This window comes from Pongo abelii, chromosome 12 (assembly GCF_028885655.2).
Source record: "Pongo abelii isolate AG06213 chromosome 12, NHGRI_mPonAbe1-v2.0_pri, whole genome shotgun sequence".
NCBI classification, from domain to species: Eukaryota; Metazoa; Chordata; class Mammalia; order Primates; family Hominidae; genus Pongo; species Pongo abelii.
In genome coordinates, this window is record NC_071997.2 from 39141567 (window position 1) to 39159247 (window position 17681).

A 17681-nucleotide genomic window follows, 5' to 3' on the forward strand; every position below is an offset into this window, starting at 1 on the left:
TTCCCTAGTTATTTACTTTCTCCACTCCCAAAGAAACTAATGTTACTGCTTTCTTGTGTGTTCTTCAGGAAATGTTGTATGCATCTCCAAGTAAACACACATACATCCCTTGTCTTTAAAAGAAGGAGGAAAACATTTGAACATTGCATTTACTTTATTTCCATTAACTGTATCTTGGAGATATTTCCATGTCAGTATATATAAAGGGCATTCTCATTAGTTTGGATGCTTGCATATTATTCCATTGTATGGATGTACTGTAGCTTTGGAGTTTTTAAAACCAGGGTCCTAAAACCAGGACATTAGCTTGCTTTTACTTTTTTTTTTTAATGCTACTTCAAGTAATTTAGCAATGATTAACTTGTGCCATGAATTCCTGAAAGAATTGCAGTATCAAAGTATATCTGTGCATTTATAAGTTTTAGAGCTGCTGCCAAATATCTAACCCTAAAGAGATTGTATCAAATTACATTTCAACCACCAATTAAGAAAGTGGTGATAGAATTAAAAGCCGATGCTCTAGTCACCCATATAGTTACTTTTGGCATGTTTCTAGTAAGTGGGCATTGCCTATGACTGGGCATTTTCAGTGATGGACATTCATTACTTTTCAAGATAGCCCAGTGCATCTTTAGGTGGTTTGGCTCTTGGTACTTCCTTATATAGAATAAAAATATTCTTCAAGCCTTCTACCTGTTGGTCTTGTTTCTTCTTTTGATGACTGCTTTTATAAAATAATTTTAATATTTGAAGGCAGCTGTCATGTCTTCCCTTCGCATTCTATTCATCATGATTTTTTTGTTTTCACAGGTTATTACATTAGGATCTCTTTAATTTCCTGGTTGTCCCATTTATTCCAGTGCTATCCCATATTATCCATACTCTGAAAATGTGTTATCTACAATGTGGCATTTCCAAGTGTCATTTCACCTGTACTTTTTAAAGTAGGGTGTCATATCTACTCAGCTAGGACAACATCTGCTGTTGTCCTATTTATGCAGGGTAGAAAAGTAATGTAATTAAATGTTCCATTTCTCTGAATGTAACATGAATGTGCTTTTAGTAGAAACTAATTTCTCAGAACTGCTCTGTGTATGCTTTTTTTTTTTTTTTTTTTTTTTCTTTTTTTGGAGATAGGGTCTCACTCTGTCTCCCAAGCTGGAGCACAGTGACATGATCATGGCTCACTGCAGCCTTGATCTCCTGGATTTAAGTGATCCTCCTGCCTCAGCCTCCTGAGTAGCTGGGACCACAGGTGTGTGCCACCACGCCTGGCTAACTAAAAAATACTTTTTTTAGAGATAGGGTCTCACCGTGTTGTTCAGGCTGGTCTTGAACTCTGGGCTCAAGCGATCCTCCCACCTTGGCCTCCCAAAGTGCTGGGATTACAGGTGTGGGCCACCATGTCTGGCCGCTCTTTTTTTTTTTTTTTTTTTTTTTGAGATGGAGTCTCGCTCTTTCACCCAGGCTGAAGTGCAGTGGCACGGTCTCGGCTCACTACAACCTCTGCCTCCCAGGTTCAGGCTATCCTTGTGCCTCAGCCTCCCGTGTAGCTGGAATTAATAGGTGTGTGCCACCACGCCTGGCTCTTTGTTGTTTTTTTTTTATTATTTTTAGTAGAGACTGGGTTTCACCATGTTGGCCAGGCTGGTGTCGAACTCCTGACCTCAAGTGATCAGCCCACCTTGGCCTCCCAGAGTGTTGGATTACAGGTGTGAGCCACCACGCCTGTACCTGGCCTGTCTTTCATAGGTTATATAAATTCCTTGGTTCCCAGTTTTTGCAGTCTTTTCCAATTCAGTTTAATTAATGGTTAACTGTTTATTCATTATCAAAAAAAGTACAGTGTAATAGATAAGACCATGTTACTATTAGAAGTATGGGTATCATCAAATTAAGATTTTTGATTCTAAAATTATTAGGTTCCAAGACCAAAGATTAAATTAATAAAAGGTGAAGCTGGACAAAATCTGCTGGAAATGATGGCCTGTGACCGACTGAGCCAATCAGGTAATAGTAATATTAAACTAATTTGATTTAAAAAGAAAAAGGAATTTCTGTTAAGGCATATCTTATGATAAAATCTTCATCTGTCCAGGAGATAATTTGTCAAAATTATTTCTTTTTGCCGTATCAGTTAAGAGCAATAGGTATGGAAGAGATGTGAAGAAATAGCACATTCTTTAAAAAACATGAATATTTGATATTGTGTGTTCCTAGGTGGAGAGGATTTCTTAACTCTTACTTTATCTGGCTGCTAGAGCCTCTATCCTGAATATTTAGTCACTTCCTGAACTAAGTATAATTATTGATTTGCCAACCATTTAACACCAGCTGATTCTAAAAACACTGCTGTGGGGATATAAAGATGAAGAAGATATGGATCTGTCTTAAAGAGCTGAGAGCATAGTGAGGAAGGTAGAAGATATATACTTACCTTATATTAGGCTCTTGGAATTTGTGGATTTTTTCCCCCAGTTTTGGCTTGGGATGAATCCTAAAGGTCTGTTGCATATTACCTGTGATTTTGCTAAGATACAAACTTTAAGGTAGTTAGGTGGCCATTGAATCAAGTAGTGAACTGAAGAAACATAATGCTATAAGGAGCAGTTTTGATATAAACTTGGATGAATTTTGTAAAGAGCACAAGATGTAATATTAAAGTTATTATAAGCTTTGGTATATAGTTAGGCTGTTGGCCAAAGCTCACATTGCGCTTTTATTCCATAGCCCACTTTTTTTGTGGGAGTTAGGCTTTCAATCCTTAAAGTGACTTTCTGCTTTTTTCCGTTTCTCTTTTCCTTCTACCCTTGCAGGGCTCTCATAAGTGCCTTTGCATGGTCACAGTTAGATAAAAATGGCCTGTATTTTTTTATGTCTTTGATCTGGGCATCCCGAGGGTGCCTCTGTAAGTGTGCTGAGACACAACTGTGTAGTGGTAACCAAACCTAATTGCCCAGCAGAATTAACTCGAAGGACGGTTTTTAAAAAAAGTTCAATTGAAATAGAATTCGTATACCATACGCTTCATCCATTTAAAGTGTACAGTTCAGTGGCTTTTAGTATGTTCATAGAGTATTACCATTGTCACGACAATCAGTTTTAGAAGATTTTCATCACTCCATGAGGAATTCCGTACCTATTAGCAGTTACTCCCCATTTTACTCAAACCTCTCAGCCCTGGCAACCGCTAATCTGTCTCTGTAGGTTTGCCTATTCTGAACATTTCACATAGGTGGAATCATATAGTATGTGGTCTTTTGTGACTGGCTTCTTTCATTTAGCAAGGTTTTCAAGGTTCATCTGTGTTATAGCATGTATCAGTACTTTATCCGAGGACTATGATTTTTTGATTGCTTACTGTAAACCTATGGAATAAAAATCTCTGGGAATGAGGCCTGGAAATAATTCTTTTTTTTTTTTTTTTCCTGAGACAGAGTCTCACTCTGTCGCCCAGGCTGGAGTGCAGTGGTGTGATCTTGGCTCACTGCAAGCTCTGCCTCCCGGGTTCACGCCATTCTCCTCCCTCAGCCTCCCCAGTAGCTGGGACTACAGGCGCCTGCCACCATGGCCGGCTAATCTTTTTTTTTGTATTTTTAGTAGAGACGGAGTTTCACTGTGTTAGCCAGGATGGTCTCGATCTCCTGACCTCATTATCCGCCCAGCTTGGCCTCCCAAAGTGCTGGGATTACAGGCATGAGCCACCGTGCCCAGCCGGAAATAATTCTTAAAAGCTGTTCAAAGGAGGATTCTGATCAGCCAGGTTTAGAAATCAGTGTATCAGATCAGAGGATAAGAGCTTGTCCCTGTTCTCCTATGGCCACTTAAATCCAGACCTTTTCATCTAAAATGCAAATATGTTTGGCATTTTTCATACACATTCCTGTCTTTTTTCCCCCTTCTGCTGTCTTATGTAGATACTGAGAATATTAAACCTGTACTCTTTTCATTTTCTACATAAGCACCCATTTTGTTGTCCAGCTGTATTTTTTGGGTTGGAGGGTTAGATCTGCAATAATCATGTTATTTCACCTTTGGGTATACAAGTGAGACAATGTGAGCAAATACAATCTGTATTTTTAAAGTGATGGAAATAAATTTTTTTTTCAGGGCACATGTTGCTAAACTTAAGTCGTGGCAAGCAAGATTTTTTAAAAGAGGTTGTTCAATCTTTTGCCAACAAAAGCGGGCAGTCTGCATTATATGATGCTCTGTTTTCTAGTCAGTCACCTAAGGATACATCTTTTCTTGGTAGCGATGATATTGGAAACATTGATGTACAAGAACCAGAGCTTGAAGATTTGGCTAGATATGATGTTGGTAAGTTATATGTTTCAGAGGAAACGGTCTCTGTCTTAATTCTTATAAATTGCCCATAATCTTATTACCCAGAAATAATGATTTAATATTTTCCTGTATTCCTTTTGTGTGTGGGTTGGGCTGGGGGGAGTTTGAATGTGGTGCTGTGGGGGTGGCATGTATTTGTTGTTGTTGTTGTTGTTTTTGAGACCAAGTTTTGCTCTTGTCACCCATGCTGGAGTTCAGTGGTGCGATCTCGGCTCACTGTAACCTCTGCCTCCCGGGTTCAAGTGATTCTGCTGCCTCAGTCTCCCAAGTAGCGGGATTACAAGTGCCCGCCACCACGCCCGGCTAATTTTTTGTATTTTTAGTAGAGACGGGGTTTCGTCATGTTGGTCAGGCTGGTCTCAAACTCCTGACCTCAGGTGATCCACCTGCCTTGGCCTCCCAAAGTGCTGGGATTACAGGTGTGAGCCACCGTGACCAGCCTTGTTGTATTTTGAGACAGGGTCTCGCTGTGTCACCTGGGCTGGAGTGTAGTGGCATGATCGTAGGTCACTGCTACCTTGAACTTCTGGGCTCAAGGGATTCTCTTGCCTCAGCCTCCTGATTAGCTGGTACCATAGGCACATGCCACTCTGCCCAGATAATTTTTTTTTTAATTGGTAGAGACAGGGTCTCCCTTTGTTGCTCAGGCTAGTCTCGAACTCCTAGGCTCAAGTGATCCTCCTGCCTAAGCCCCCCAAAGTGTTGGGATTAGGCCCGGCACAGTGGCTCATATCTGTAATCCCAGCACTTTGGGAGGCCGAGGCGGGCAGATCACCTGAGATCAGGAGTTCGAGACCATCCTGGCCAACATGGTGAAACCCCGTCTCTACTAAAAATACAAAAATTATCCGGGCATGGTGGCATGTGCCTGTAGTCCCAGCTACTTGGGAGGCTGAGGCAGGAGAATTGCTTCAACCCGGGAGGTGGAGGTTGCAGTGAGCCAAGATCACACCGCTGCACTACAGCTTGGGCGACAGAGCGAGACTTCATCTCAAAAACAAAAAGTGTTGGAATTATAGGCATGAGCCACTGCATCTGGCCATATTTTTCATCTAAATGGTTGTTTATGTATGATTTATCTTGCTTCTTTCATGAATTCTCTCCCATAGTCTCTGTATTAAAACTATAAATATCACTTTTATTGGCAATATAATCTTTTTTATGAAGTAGTCGTAATTTGCTTGCTACTTTCTGTTATTGGGCATCCAAGTTGTTTTCAGCTTTTCCACTGTTAATAATCATACTCTGATAAAAACTTCAACAAAAAGTGTCTTCATTGCAAGTTATTTCCATAGAGATACCTAAAAACAGAATTACTGAGACAGAGGACATGAACATCTTTAAGTCTTGCAAATTGCCAGAATGACAGAAAGATTATACCTCTTTATGCTTCCAGAAGCACATAACCTTTTCTTTTCTTTTCTTTTTTTTGAGACAGAGTCTCGCTCTGTCGCCCAGGCTGGAGCGCAGTGGCGCAATCTCGGCTCACTGCAACTTCCGCCTGCCAGGTTCAAGCAATTGTCTTGCCTCAGCCTCCCGAGTAGCTGGGACTACAGGCACGTGACACCATGCTCGGCTAATTTTTTGTATTTTTAGTAGAGACGGAGTTTCACCATGCTGGCCAGGCTGGTCTCAAACTCCTGACTGCGCATAACCTTTTCAATATTGACTTTCTTATAGAAAAACAGATTTCTTTACTGTACTGATGGATTAATACAGTGATGTTCCATTGCTTTAATGACTTAAAGGAAAACCCATTGTTTTGGGGTTTCTTATTAGGTTGGGTGTTCTTTATTTGGCTTTTGTCAGTTGATTTTGGTTTACTGAGTTCTAGTCAGTGTCATTTTTAAAGATGGACTTAAACATTATTCATCACTACTATTTTTATTAAAATTTCTAGAAATAATCAAGTGAGAATGCATTTAATAAGAACATGAGATTTTGCCTAACATAGAATTCCCTCCAGCTTTGATATAGAAAAGCAGTTATATAATTAAGATATATATATAATGTGAATTGCTTATGTTGGCAAAACTAATGGCACAAAGAAAAATTTCAAACCCTTAAGCCAATTTTTTAATTTGATTTCAGGTGCTATTCGAGCACATAATGGTAGTCTTCAGCACCTTACTTGGCTTGGCTTACAGTGGAATTCATTGCCTGCTTTACCTGGAATCCGAAAATGGCTAAAACAGCTTTTCCATCGTTTGCCCCAGGAAACCTCAAGGCTTGAAACAAATGCACCTGAATCAATATGTATTTTAGATCTTGAAGTAAGCAAAGATTTTAACAAATGAAATATTCTGAATTTTGTTTAATTGTTTTTTCTAACTTAACTTTTCCTTAAATAAAACAGGTATTTCTCCTTGGAGTAGTATATACCAGCCACTTACAATTAAAGGAGAAATGTAATTCTCACCACAGCTCCTATCAGCCGTTATGCCTGCCCCTTCCTGTGTGTAAACAGCTTTGTACAGAAAGACAAAAATCTTGGTGGGATGCGGTTTGTACTCTGATTCACAGAAAAGCAGTGTAAGTAGTAAAACAAAAATATTGCTTTCACTTAGTGCATAGGTTTTACCAGGGATTTAATCCTCATGTGAAGATTTAATTTGTCATGTGACCCATTAACATATATGTATGTAAGCGCTGAACTGTGTATTTAGAAAGCAATTTTAGTAAATTGAACTATTTTTTAGACCTGGAAACGCAGCAAAATTGAGACTTCTAGTTCAGCATGAAATAAACACTCTAAGAGCCCAGGAAAAACATGGCCTTCAACCTGCTCTGCTTGTGCATTGGGCAAAATGCCTTCAGAAAACGGTGAGTTTTAAAGTATAAGCATTTTTAAAGAACATTACCTTAATTTTTTAAAATCATGAACTTTTCATTGAAAGTTTTTTTGTTCTGAAAACAGCAGCTTGGTCATATTATGACAGATGTGTTTTTTATTGCTGCAAAATAGTTAATGTAGTTAAATATAAGCACTTAGAGGAGCAGTGCCTGGCACACAGTTAATGTTACATATTAGCTGAGCTGTTACTGTTATTCCTTAATAATTAAGTTCTGATAATTATTCAGCCTGAAAAATTAAAAAAAAATTAGCACAAGGCTTTGTAGGTAAGACCATTATAGATCTTTCTAAATATTTAAGGTGTGTTTTGTGTCACCATTAGGTGTAGATGGTCAGCCTTTTGAACAAACTGACACTACAGAAGAGGCAGGTTTCAGCTATCTAAAAATGGTAACTGTTAAAAAGTAGTTTGGATTGCTATGTTAGGGTGGTGTCATTAGAAGCGTTTAAAAGTTGAGTGTAGAGGCCGGGTGCGGTGGCTCACGCCTGTAATCCCAGCACGTTAGGAGGCCGAGGTGGGCAGATCACAAGGTCAGGAGATCGAGATCATTCCTGGCTAACACGGTGAAACCCCGTCTCTACTAAAAATACAAAAAAAAAAAAAAATTAGCCGGGCGTGGTGGCAGGCGCCTGTAGTCCCAGCTACTTGGGAGACTGAGGCAAGAGAATGGCGTGAACCCAGGAGGCGGAGCTTGCAGTGAGCCGAGATCACGCCACTGCACTCCAGCCTGGGCTACAGAGCGAGACTCTGTCTCAAAAAGAAAAAAAAGTTGAGTGTAGAATGATCACTGGTATTAAGGTGGTTTAGTTATTACAGTATTTGGAAGCTGAACAAATGACTATTGAGGTACCATTTGGTTTTGACTTGAAATTTTAGCCAGTTCTCACAACTTGTAAATGAACTTTAGATCTAATCATGTGTGTTCCTTAAAGTTGTGTGCTTTTAACTTTCTTTTTTAGGGCAGCGGTCTTAATTCTTTTTATGATCAACGAGAATACATAGGGAGAAGTGTTCATTATTGGAAGAAAGTTTTGCCATTGTTGAAGATAATAAAAAAAAAGAACAGTATTCCTGAACCTATTGATCCTCTGTTTAAACATTTTCATAGTGTAGACATTCAGGTAACAGAGTTCCTTTATGAATTTATTGGAGATGGGAATTTCCAGTTTATAAACAAAGACATGGAGCTATAAACTGCTTAAATTAATTGCCTTGTTATTTAATGGTAATCTTGTTTTCTAAATTCACTAGCTCTCACAAATAAGATATGACAGAGAAGAGTAATGAGATGTTTGTCTCTTAAGATCACATAAAATCTTTGGAAAATCATTTGGGTTTTATATTCTGAGTATAAACAATTTGACTAAAAACTATTCTGTGTGTTTAGGCATCAGAAATTGTTGAATATGAAGAAGACGCACACATAACTTTTGCTATATTGGATGCAGTAAATGGAAATATAGAAGATGCTATGACTGCTTTTGAATCTATAAAAAGCGTTGTTTCTTATTGGAATCTTGCACTGGTAAGTAGATGTGGTACTTGAGCTAAAAGTTTTATTTATTTATTTATTATTTTTTTTAAAAGATGGGGTTTCTCTGTTGGCCAGGCTAGAGTGCAGTGGCACAATATTGGCTCACTGCAACCTCTGCGTCCCAGGCTCAAGCGATTCTTGTGCCTCAGCTCCCGAGTAGCTGGGATTACAGGCATGAGCCACCATGCCTGGCCAAGCTAAAAGTTTTTTGTTTTAAAAAACTAATGATTTAATAAAAGCACTATTTGTATAGATTTTTCACAGGAAGGCAGAAGACATTGAAAATGATGCCCTTTCTCCTGAAGAACAAGAAGAATGCAAAAATTATCTGAGAAAGACCAGGGACTACCTAATAAAGATTTTAGATGACAGTGATTCAAATCTTTCAGTGGTCAAGAAAGTAAGTAGCAGGTTGTTGTATGTACGTTCTTACTGATAACCCACTGGTCAGTGTTTTTGCGTTGGTCTTATATTTTGGTAATTTCAAAAATACTCAGTAATATGTTGTTACTAATGCACAGAAGGGATGTGTGTGTCTAAATGCTTATATTTGCTTGCTTTGTCTTAGGTTTGGTGTGTCTTTTTAAACTTGGGAATCCAGGTATATGCTCTTAAAAAGTACTTCTTGGGGAATTAGAAGAGATTTCTAAGATAAGACATTGATTTTGTTATCTTAGCAGTGTAATCAAAACAAATATAGCCTCAGGACTAATTCTTAATGAACTTTGCTGAAATTGAAAGTTGTTGCTGACAACTTAAGAGCATTTCTTCTCATCCTCATCAGCCATTATGAACGCCCTTGTTTTCTTGCTGTCAGCTGTTTGAGATTGTCATGATGATGTTAAATTATGTTCAGTCTTCTGAGTGTTTTGTTGATTAATTTGTGTTACTACTCTTTTTATTAGGATTTATGTTGTCTGGTGTATTGTAGCATCTGTATTTCTGTCACCATTGAAAATCAGTTAGAAAACATCTAACTTATTTTGTTCACTTGGAAGAGCTTTCCAAGTTAACATTCCTCTACAATTATCATGGTTAACAGAAGTAATAGAAAGACCATGGACTTCAGAATCAGAAGATGTTAGATTGTACAACACTTTTCTGTGTTCATGAAGAAAAAAATTATAGAATAAAGACAAAAAAATAAAAATAATAATACAAAACAACAGAAAAACAAAGAAAAAAGATAAAAACCACTTTCACGTGTATTATTATTTAAAGTGTAAAGTGCTTATTAAAGTGACAAAAACGTAAATAAGATAAAATATATCATTTTAGAGTTTTTACTTTTGGAATTTTTTGCAAATGAAAGCCCTTAATTAATGTCTTTTTAGTTGCCTGTGCCCCTGGAGTCTGTAAAAGAGATGCTTAATTCAGTCATGCAGGAACTCGAAGACTATAGTGAAGGAGGTCCTCTTTATAAAAATGGTTCTTTGCGAAATGCAGATTCAGAAATAAAACATTCTACACCATCTCCTACCAAATATTCACTATCACCAAGTAAAAGTTACAAGGTAAACAGGAAAGAATGGAATCATTTCATTGTGAAATTGTTTCTGTTCTAAGTGTTTTAAATGCTGTTTTGTTATTTTTATTTTTTTTTAGTATTCTCCCAAAACACCACCTCGATGGGCAGAAGATCAGAATTCTTTACTGAAAATGATTTGCCAACAGGTAGAGGCCATTAAGGTAAGTCACTTAATTTCTCTAGCTGTACTTTTTATTCCAAGATTCATTCCCTGGCCACTCTCTCACTTTTTTTCTGAAGCTGGTGAAAATGTCCCCCTGCCATCCAAATAGTATGGCAAGGGGACATTTTGGTCTTTTTTTTTTTTTTTTAAGACAGGGTCATGTTCTGTTGTGCAGGCTGGAGTACAGTGGTATGATCACAGCTTACGGCAGCTTCGACCTCCTAGCTCAAGAGAGCCTCTTAGCTCAGCCTGCCATGAAGCCAGGACTACAGACAGTCACACGCCACCAGGCCCAGCTAATTGTTGTATTTTTTGTAGAGACGGGATTTTGCCATGTTGCCCAGGGTGGCCTTGAACTCCTGGCTCAAACAGTCCTCCTGCTTCAGCCTCCCAAAGTGCTGGGATTGCAGGCGTGAGCCACTGTGCCCAGCCTACATACCTCGGTCTTGACCCTTTACCATATTTTGTTTTGTTTTGTTTTGTTTTGAGATGGAGTCTCACTCTGTTGCCCAGTCTGGAGTGCAATGGTGCGATCTTGGCTCACTGCAAGCTCCACCTCCCAGGTTCAAGCGACTCTCCTGCCTCAGCCTCCCGAGTAGCTGGGATTACAGGCACCCGCCACCACGCCCAGCTAATTTTTGTATTTTTAGTAGACAAGAGTTTCACCATGTTGGCCAGGCTGGTTTTGAACTTCTGACCTCAGGTGATCTGCCCGCTTTGGCCTCCCAAAGTGCTGGGATTACAGGTGTAAGCCACCACGCCCAACCCTTTACCATATTTTTGAAAGTACTTTATGTGTCTCTCTCCTCATCTTCCACAAAATGTGAGAACTTCAAAGGTAGAAACTGTTTTATTTAAAATATAAGAGTTCCTGGCACAGAGAAGTTTCCTGAGTGATCGAACTGCTACAATGTACTAATCATACTCTGGTCTATGAGTTCATTCCCAGATTAGCTGTGGATTACATGTGTTTCAAATGTGTAGCTAGGAATTGAAAAGTCTGAGCTTCAAAAAGTCCTACTATATTTTAATACTTCCATATGAATTTGACTTAATTATGTAAGGAAATAGTTATGTGTATATATCTTATTTTAACAATAGGGTTCAAAGGAGCTTGACTTTTGGAATTGGAAATAAAAGTAGGTTCTTTCATGCTTATCAGGCAAGAACTAAATATACTGCTAAAGTTACATCAAGGATATGCTGATGTGTGGCGATTATTACAGTGTGATCAGCAGTATTTGCAACTTAAGAGAATACTGTTTGGTGGGGAAGACATTTTTGAATTTTCACAAAAATTTTGAATGTTAATTCTGTGTAGTCGTGGCCTATGACAATTACATACAATTTTGACTTAACATACAGGTTTCAGGCTCCCAGCATTGTATTCTGTGGAAGTATAGTGGAGCACTAGTCCATGAGCTTGAAAAGCTTGGTACTAGTACTGACTCTGCCATTAATTAATGATCTTGGGCCATTCACTTCCTTTGTGACTATTTGGCTTCTTATCTTTAAAAACGAGAGAATTATTGAAGCCAGTTCTCATCACATTGAATGTTAAAAATTACAGTTACAGCAGTGATTGCAAATTCAAAGCTCTGGTGTGGATACCAACAGTGACCATAAAGTTTTCTAGGTGATTCCACTAGTTTATTTCTTGGATGTGTATGTGTAGCATCTGGACTAGGCACTGTAGATGGATGAGTGGGGGAAATTTTATTTAGCTTGAAAATTGAGATAGTTTTGGACCTCATGGTTAGGTCTTTCTGGGAAATTTTTATTTGAAACACTTGTGGAAAAAGAAAGCCGACATGCTAGATCTGTCCCTGACCTCACTTGTTAGAACTGGTCGGATTCCTGGGCTGATACAGAGAAGTTTGAAACTTTTCAAAATTTACCTGTTTTCTGATACCACTACAATTTCTTTGGAAAAACGATTTCCTGTTAAGTGTTTTGTAAGGGGACATTTTGTAGGTTCTAGGGTTGGGTATGGTGCAGTCATTTAGTTTTCTTCAGCAGAGATCAGGTAGCCACATAGCTACACTAGACGGCATTGTATCTATCTGCCGTCTTGTCAAGGCAGCAGAGTTGTGTTCAGAAACCATTTTTGGAGTCAGATCTGGTTCAAATTCCAGCTGTTATTCCCTGCATCCCTTTCTCTCATTTTAAGATAGGAGCTAATATTGTTTACCTAACAGTGTAGATAGTATAAAAATTAAGAGTTTAAGTGCGTTGGACATATTATTATATACATAATAAATTTCTCTGCAGCTACTACTTTTTTCCCTTTCCTGGTGGAGCATTTGAACATCACCTTGAGAATGAGTTGTATTTTGTTTCAGCACGGGGTTAAGTGAAAAGCTAATTTGGGGAGGTGATTTGGAATGTCAGGTAGTCCAGATTGCAGTGTAGAAAGAACACACTGAAAGGATGGTCAGTGTAATGTTAGAGGACTGTGAAAGTTGGGGAAAGAAATTTAGTTTCTAGGTACTTGTTTTTTTGAGCAGGGAATTGTCTTGGCTGGAGGTGAACGTCAGAAAGGTTAATGTAGGCAAGTGTAGAATGGAAATGAAGGTGTGATCATTTAGGAGGTTATTTGTTTAGGTGAGAGAGTTAATGAATTAGGTTTTGTATTAACGAATGAAAATGGGAACAGATAAATTTTTAACAAATTAAGAATCATATTTTAAAATCAGCACCAGGTAGAACTTGGCTAGAACTCATTGGCAAATAGAAACTTTCAAAAGATATAATCAGGCCCGGGCGTGGTGGGTCACACCTATAATCCCAGCACTTTGGGAGGCTGAGGTGGTGGATCACTTGAGGTCAGGAGTTCAAGACTAGCCTGGGCAAACGGTGAAACCCCATCTCTACTATTATACAAAAATTAGCCGGGCGTGCTGGCTGACGCCTGTAATCCCAGCTACTTGGGAGGCTGAGGTGGGAGAATTGCTTGAGCCCAGGAGGTGGAGGTTGCGGTGAGCCAAGATTGTGCCATTGCACTCCAGCCTGGACAACAGATTGAAACACCATCTCAAAAAAAAAAAAAAAAAAAAAATCAGTTATTTAAATTTAAAAGAGTAAGCTTCCCCAGCACTGTTTCTGGCATGATATAATTAAATGTTTAAAATTATTTGATTTTTTTTTTCTTCCAATAGAAAGAAATGCAGGAATTGAAACTAAATAGCAGTAACTCAGCATCCCCTCATCGTTGGCCCACAGAGAATTATGGACCAGACTCAGTGCCTGATGGATATCAGGGGTCACAGACATTTCATGGGGCTCCACTAACAGGTGAGCTGGCAAGTGGATAATCGCATATTTTAGTGAAACTACTTTACTTCCCTCTTTTAAGTAGATAACTTGTGAAATCACCTTGTTTATATATGTTTGTTAATATACATGTCAACGTCTGTTTATATGTTACTTCAAAAGCTGTATTTGGTGTTACGGAGATTTTTATAACCCCAAGCAGAAAAAACGAGCTGTATGTGATCACATGTATATAAAGGCTTAAAGAACACTTAATCCACACCTCAGATGAGCTGAGATGAGATTATTCCTTAAATTGAAAAATGTTAATGAATAGAGTTATGCACTAAGAAATGCTTAATTAAGAGCCTACACCTCTGGGGAATTATTTTGATGATAATGATGAGAGGCAGGACATTATATAGGAAATCGTATATAGGAAATCTTACTTAATTTGAAATATTATGGTTATATAAAGAAAGAAAAGGAGTTTGGACCTGAATCATACTGGGTTTTTAAGTTCTGCTCTATCACTTACTATAATAGCTGTGTAAGTTAACCTATCTGAAATGTGGAGATAATACTTGCCTTACATAATTACTATGAGCATTTGTGTATGTGCAGGTGGCCGTGGGTGTGTATCGACATTTATTAGAGTATACAGTAAACAGTTAATGAACTAAGGTTACTAATAGTGTTTACTGTGGGTTGGCTATGTGCAAAAGTGCTTTGTGAATGTAATTTTATTTAATTACAGTAACTTAGAATGGCTGGTACCATTATTAATCCCTTTTTTATAAATAAAGAAATGGATAAAGAAAGGTTAGGTAACTTACTCATTATTATACAGCTAGTTATTGATAGAGCCGAGATTCACACTCCAGTGGTGTAACTCCAAAGCACTTGCCAGTATAATACATTGCTCCCAGGCAGCCAGAAATAACAAAGTTGTTCCTTTTACGTACGACAGACTTCTGAAATGGTAGTAGTAGTGCCCTTTTTTTTTCTCTTTTTAGCCCAGGAAAGATTTAGAATCAAATCTAGTTTAGATTAGCACATTTGTGTGATGGTTCATATAGTTAAGGCAACCCCACTAGCCTTTTGTGATAGTATCTTCTCAACACAAGCAAAATAACAGAAAATCTTTGTGAAGTCAAGCTTATTAAATGTCATAAAATCATAGATAAGTATGTGAAATGTCTAACGTTCAAACCTTGTTTTCTTAAAACCTTACACATCATATAGGTTCTTGTAAGAGGATAAACAAACTGGCTAGCCTTTTCTGGGGCTTTTTTAGTGATGTGTGCAGTCAGTTATTTGGTGCCTTGTGGGTCATGATTTCCATTTCTTCTGTGTACAGGCATAAAAGGTCTTCTGTTCTTATACAAGCATGTAAATACAACATTCCCATTGTCTCATTTTATTCTTGCAATGACCCTATGAAATGTGTAGAAGCAGGACATCCTCATTTTACAATTGAGAAATATGGAGACTCCAAATGGATTATTTACAGGTTCACAAAACAGCTTTGTGGCACTGAAAGGGCGAGAGCCAAGATCTCCTGATTTCTGTTCTTGTGTTCATAGATTCTTTTTCCTTAATAAAAGTAAACATATCAAGATGGTCCTTGTTTTTTTAAAATAAGATGATTAAAATTAAAGATTAATGAGCTCATAGGAGATACTCAGAAGTACTGAACAGGGTGAAGAAAACTAAAAACTAACCACCTTATTAACACTTCTTATATTTGAGAGCATTTCCTTCTGGTTCTTTCTCTATACATATAGTATTTTTTATGAGATTGTTACCATGTTATGTTGTGTGTAGATAAGCTAGCCTGTTTTTTAAGTGTTACTTTAGTTCTGAGCATTTTTAAACTTAAATGTTTTTTGAATATTAATGAGTTCATGGTATCCCATCACATGGAAGTACTGTAAATTCTGTTCCTTTATTTATGTTGTTTCTGGTTTATGCCATTACAAATTCTAGGACACTGTCCTAGTTTTGTAGGGTATTCAAAATATTCAGTTTATGCTCATACCACTAGTATCTGATAGTGCCATCTTCGCACTTTTGCTAATGCTGACTTACTAGTTTATAAAATCCTTTGCCAATTTGTAGGAACAAAAGTGATATCAATTTTTAAGTTTTTTTAATACTAGTCATGCTCAACAATTCATGCAAATGGCTGTTGGTAGTTTTGCCATCTTCAACGTGGGTACCTTCCAGTTGTTTGGTTTCTTGGTAAAACTCACACAAAACAGTTGGAGAAGAATTTGTATATCAACATGAATGTTAATGTGATTTTTTAAAAGCCAGTGTACACATTTGTGTTCCTTGTGAGATCCTTTGCATGAATTTGTCAGGTAATTTTTTTGACCTGAACATTCTCATAATAGCTTCAGTTTGCACAATGCAACCTTGTCATTTTGCGGATTTTCAAGGCTCATTTCAAAAAGATGTTCCTTGAGGCCTATTATATTTCTTTCCTAAATTGTCTGTTCATATGGTGCTTTTAAAAATTAGATTACTTTTAGTAGATTTATTAGAGCTCTTTAGTTTTTTTCCGCACAGTTTAGAGTCAGTAGTCAATTAAAGCCCCTACTTAAACTTCAGACTAAGATTTTTTTTTTAATTTAAAATTATATTTTTTCTTTTTGCTTTCATGTAGACAGACATCTTGCAAGACTTTAAGATTCTTGGGCCATTTCTGTCAGGTTGTTCTGTGTTCTGTGCCTGCTTCCTTCCCATAGTAATTTCAAAATAGCTATCCTCACCTCTGTTAGGTTTCCAAAATCAAACTTGGGCTTCTGGCTAGCCTTTTCTAGGTCTTGATTTTTCAGTGCTTTCCAGAGGCAATTGTTTGGAACCTCTTGGCACAGTTTCTGTTTCTTCTTCCATGTACAGGCATAAAAGGTCTTTTGGTTGTTTTCTGGTAAAACTACCATAAAACAGTTCAAGCAAATGACTATTGGTAGTTTTGCCATTAACATGGGTGCCTTCTAGTCGTTTTGTTTCCTGGTAAAACACACAAAACAGAGGGAGCAGATAGTTTGTACATCAGCATGAGTGTTGATGTGCTTTTTATTTTAAGCCAGGGAACACATTTTATGTTATTTATGACATCCTTTCCATGAATTTGTCAGGTGATTTTTGAGCTGAACATTCTCAGTAATAGCTTTAGTTTACAGAATACAACCTAGTCTTTCTGCAGATTTTCTAGGCCCACTTCAAATGCATTGACCATCAGATGGCATCTTGGTTCCTTATGTCCTTTCTGTGACTGAATGTCCATAATTCCACATCATACTGATCTTTCTTAGAAAAGGCAACAGTTACTTTCTTCTTTATTCCTTTTTTAATGCTTGTGAGGTAGTTGTTCTTGTTGATCACAGTGATGCTATTCTCTTATTCTTCATGTCATATTTAGCAATTTTTTTCTAGTTTGTCATTTGATAATCTTGATTGGTGTATTTTGATGTACAGAAATTTAAAATTTATGTAGTTAAATCTTTCTTTAATTTCTATTGCTTTTGTATTTATAGCTCTTGCCTAGATAGTCTTAACTGTAGTATAGACTTTAACAGTGTTTTCTTTATTTTCTTTTTTTTTTTTTAGTTGCAACTACTGGCCCTTCAGTATATTATAGTCAGTCACCAGCATATAATTCCCAGTATCTTCTCAGACCAGCAGCTAATGTTACTCCCACAAAGGTAACAAAGGAATAATTTATACATTTATAATTATTTCCTTTTTAAATTGTTTAGGGTTCCTTCAAATAAATTCAAGAGAGCAGTTCAGTATTAAAACTTTTATGTCCCTTAAAATGTAGATATTTTAAATTTATCTCCAAATACAGAAATTATACTTCTTAGTCACCTTATTTTTGTGTTACAATAAGTGTGAATATTTAGAATATTTTAAAAATGGGAGTGGTGGTGGTGGATCCTTCATCATTCTGTTTTAACAGAAATAGAACTGTAATGCCCTTGCTGACCCACT

At 37.5% G+C, this 17681-nt stretch overlaps 1 protein-coding gene across 7 annotated transcripts in view; it reads left to right on the top strand.

The window, feature by feature from the left end:
• The window catches only part of LOC100438733 (E3 SUMO-protein ligase RanBP2), a 63850-nt gene that overhangs the window by 24568 nt on the left and 21601 nt on the right, over positions 1-17681 (top strand). For 4 of the 7 annotated variants that reach the window (XM_054547891.2, XM_054547895.2, XM_054547890.2 and 1 more), the window contains exons 8-19: positions 1923-2010; positions 4111-4320; positions 6439-6620; positions 6704-6879; positions 7047-7170; positions 8162-8323; positions 8590-8727; positions 8990-9136; positions 10071-10250; positions 10342-10425; positions 13586-13721; positions 17298-17392. In XM_054547891.2, coding sequence (XP_054403866.1) covers positions 1923-2010; positions 4111-4320; positions 6439-6620; positions 6704-6879; positions 7047-7170; positions 8162-8323; positions 8590-8727; positions 8990-9136; positions 10071-10250; positions 10342-10425; positions 13586-13721; positions 17298-17392 — 1722 coding nt within the window. Of the gene's footprint in view, positions 1-1922; positions 2011-4110; positions 4321-6438; positions 6621-6703; positions 6880-7046; positions 7171-8161; positions 8324-8589; positions 8728-8989; positions 9137-10070; positions 10251-10341; positions 10426-13585; positions 13722-15131; positions 15245-17297; positions 17393-17681 lie in introns of those variants that run through there. The other 3 variants (XM_054547896.2, XM_063713551.1, XM_054547894.2) reach the window with 3 other exon arrangements.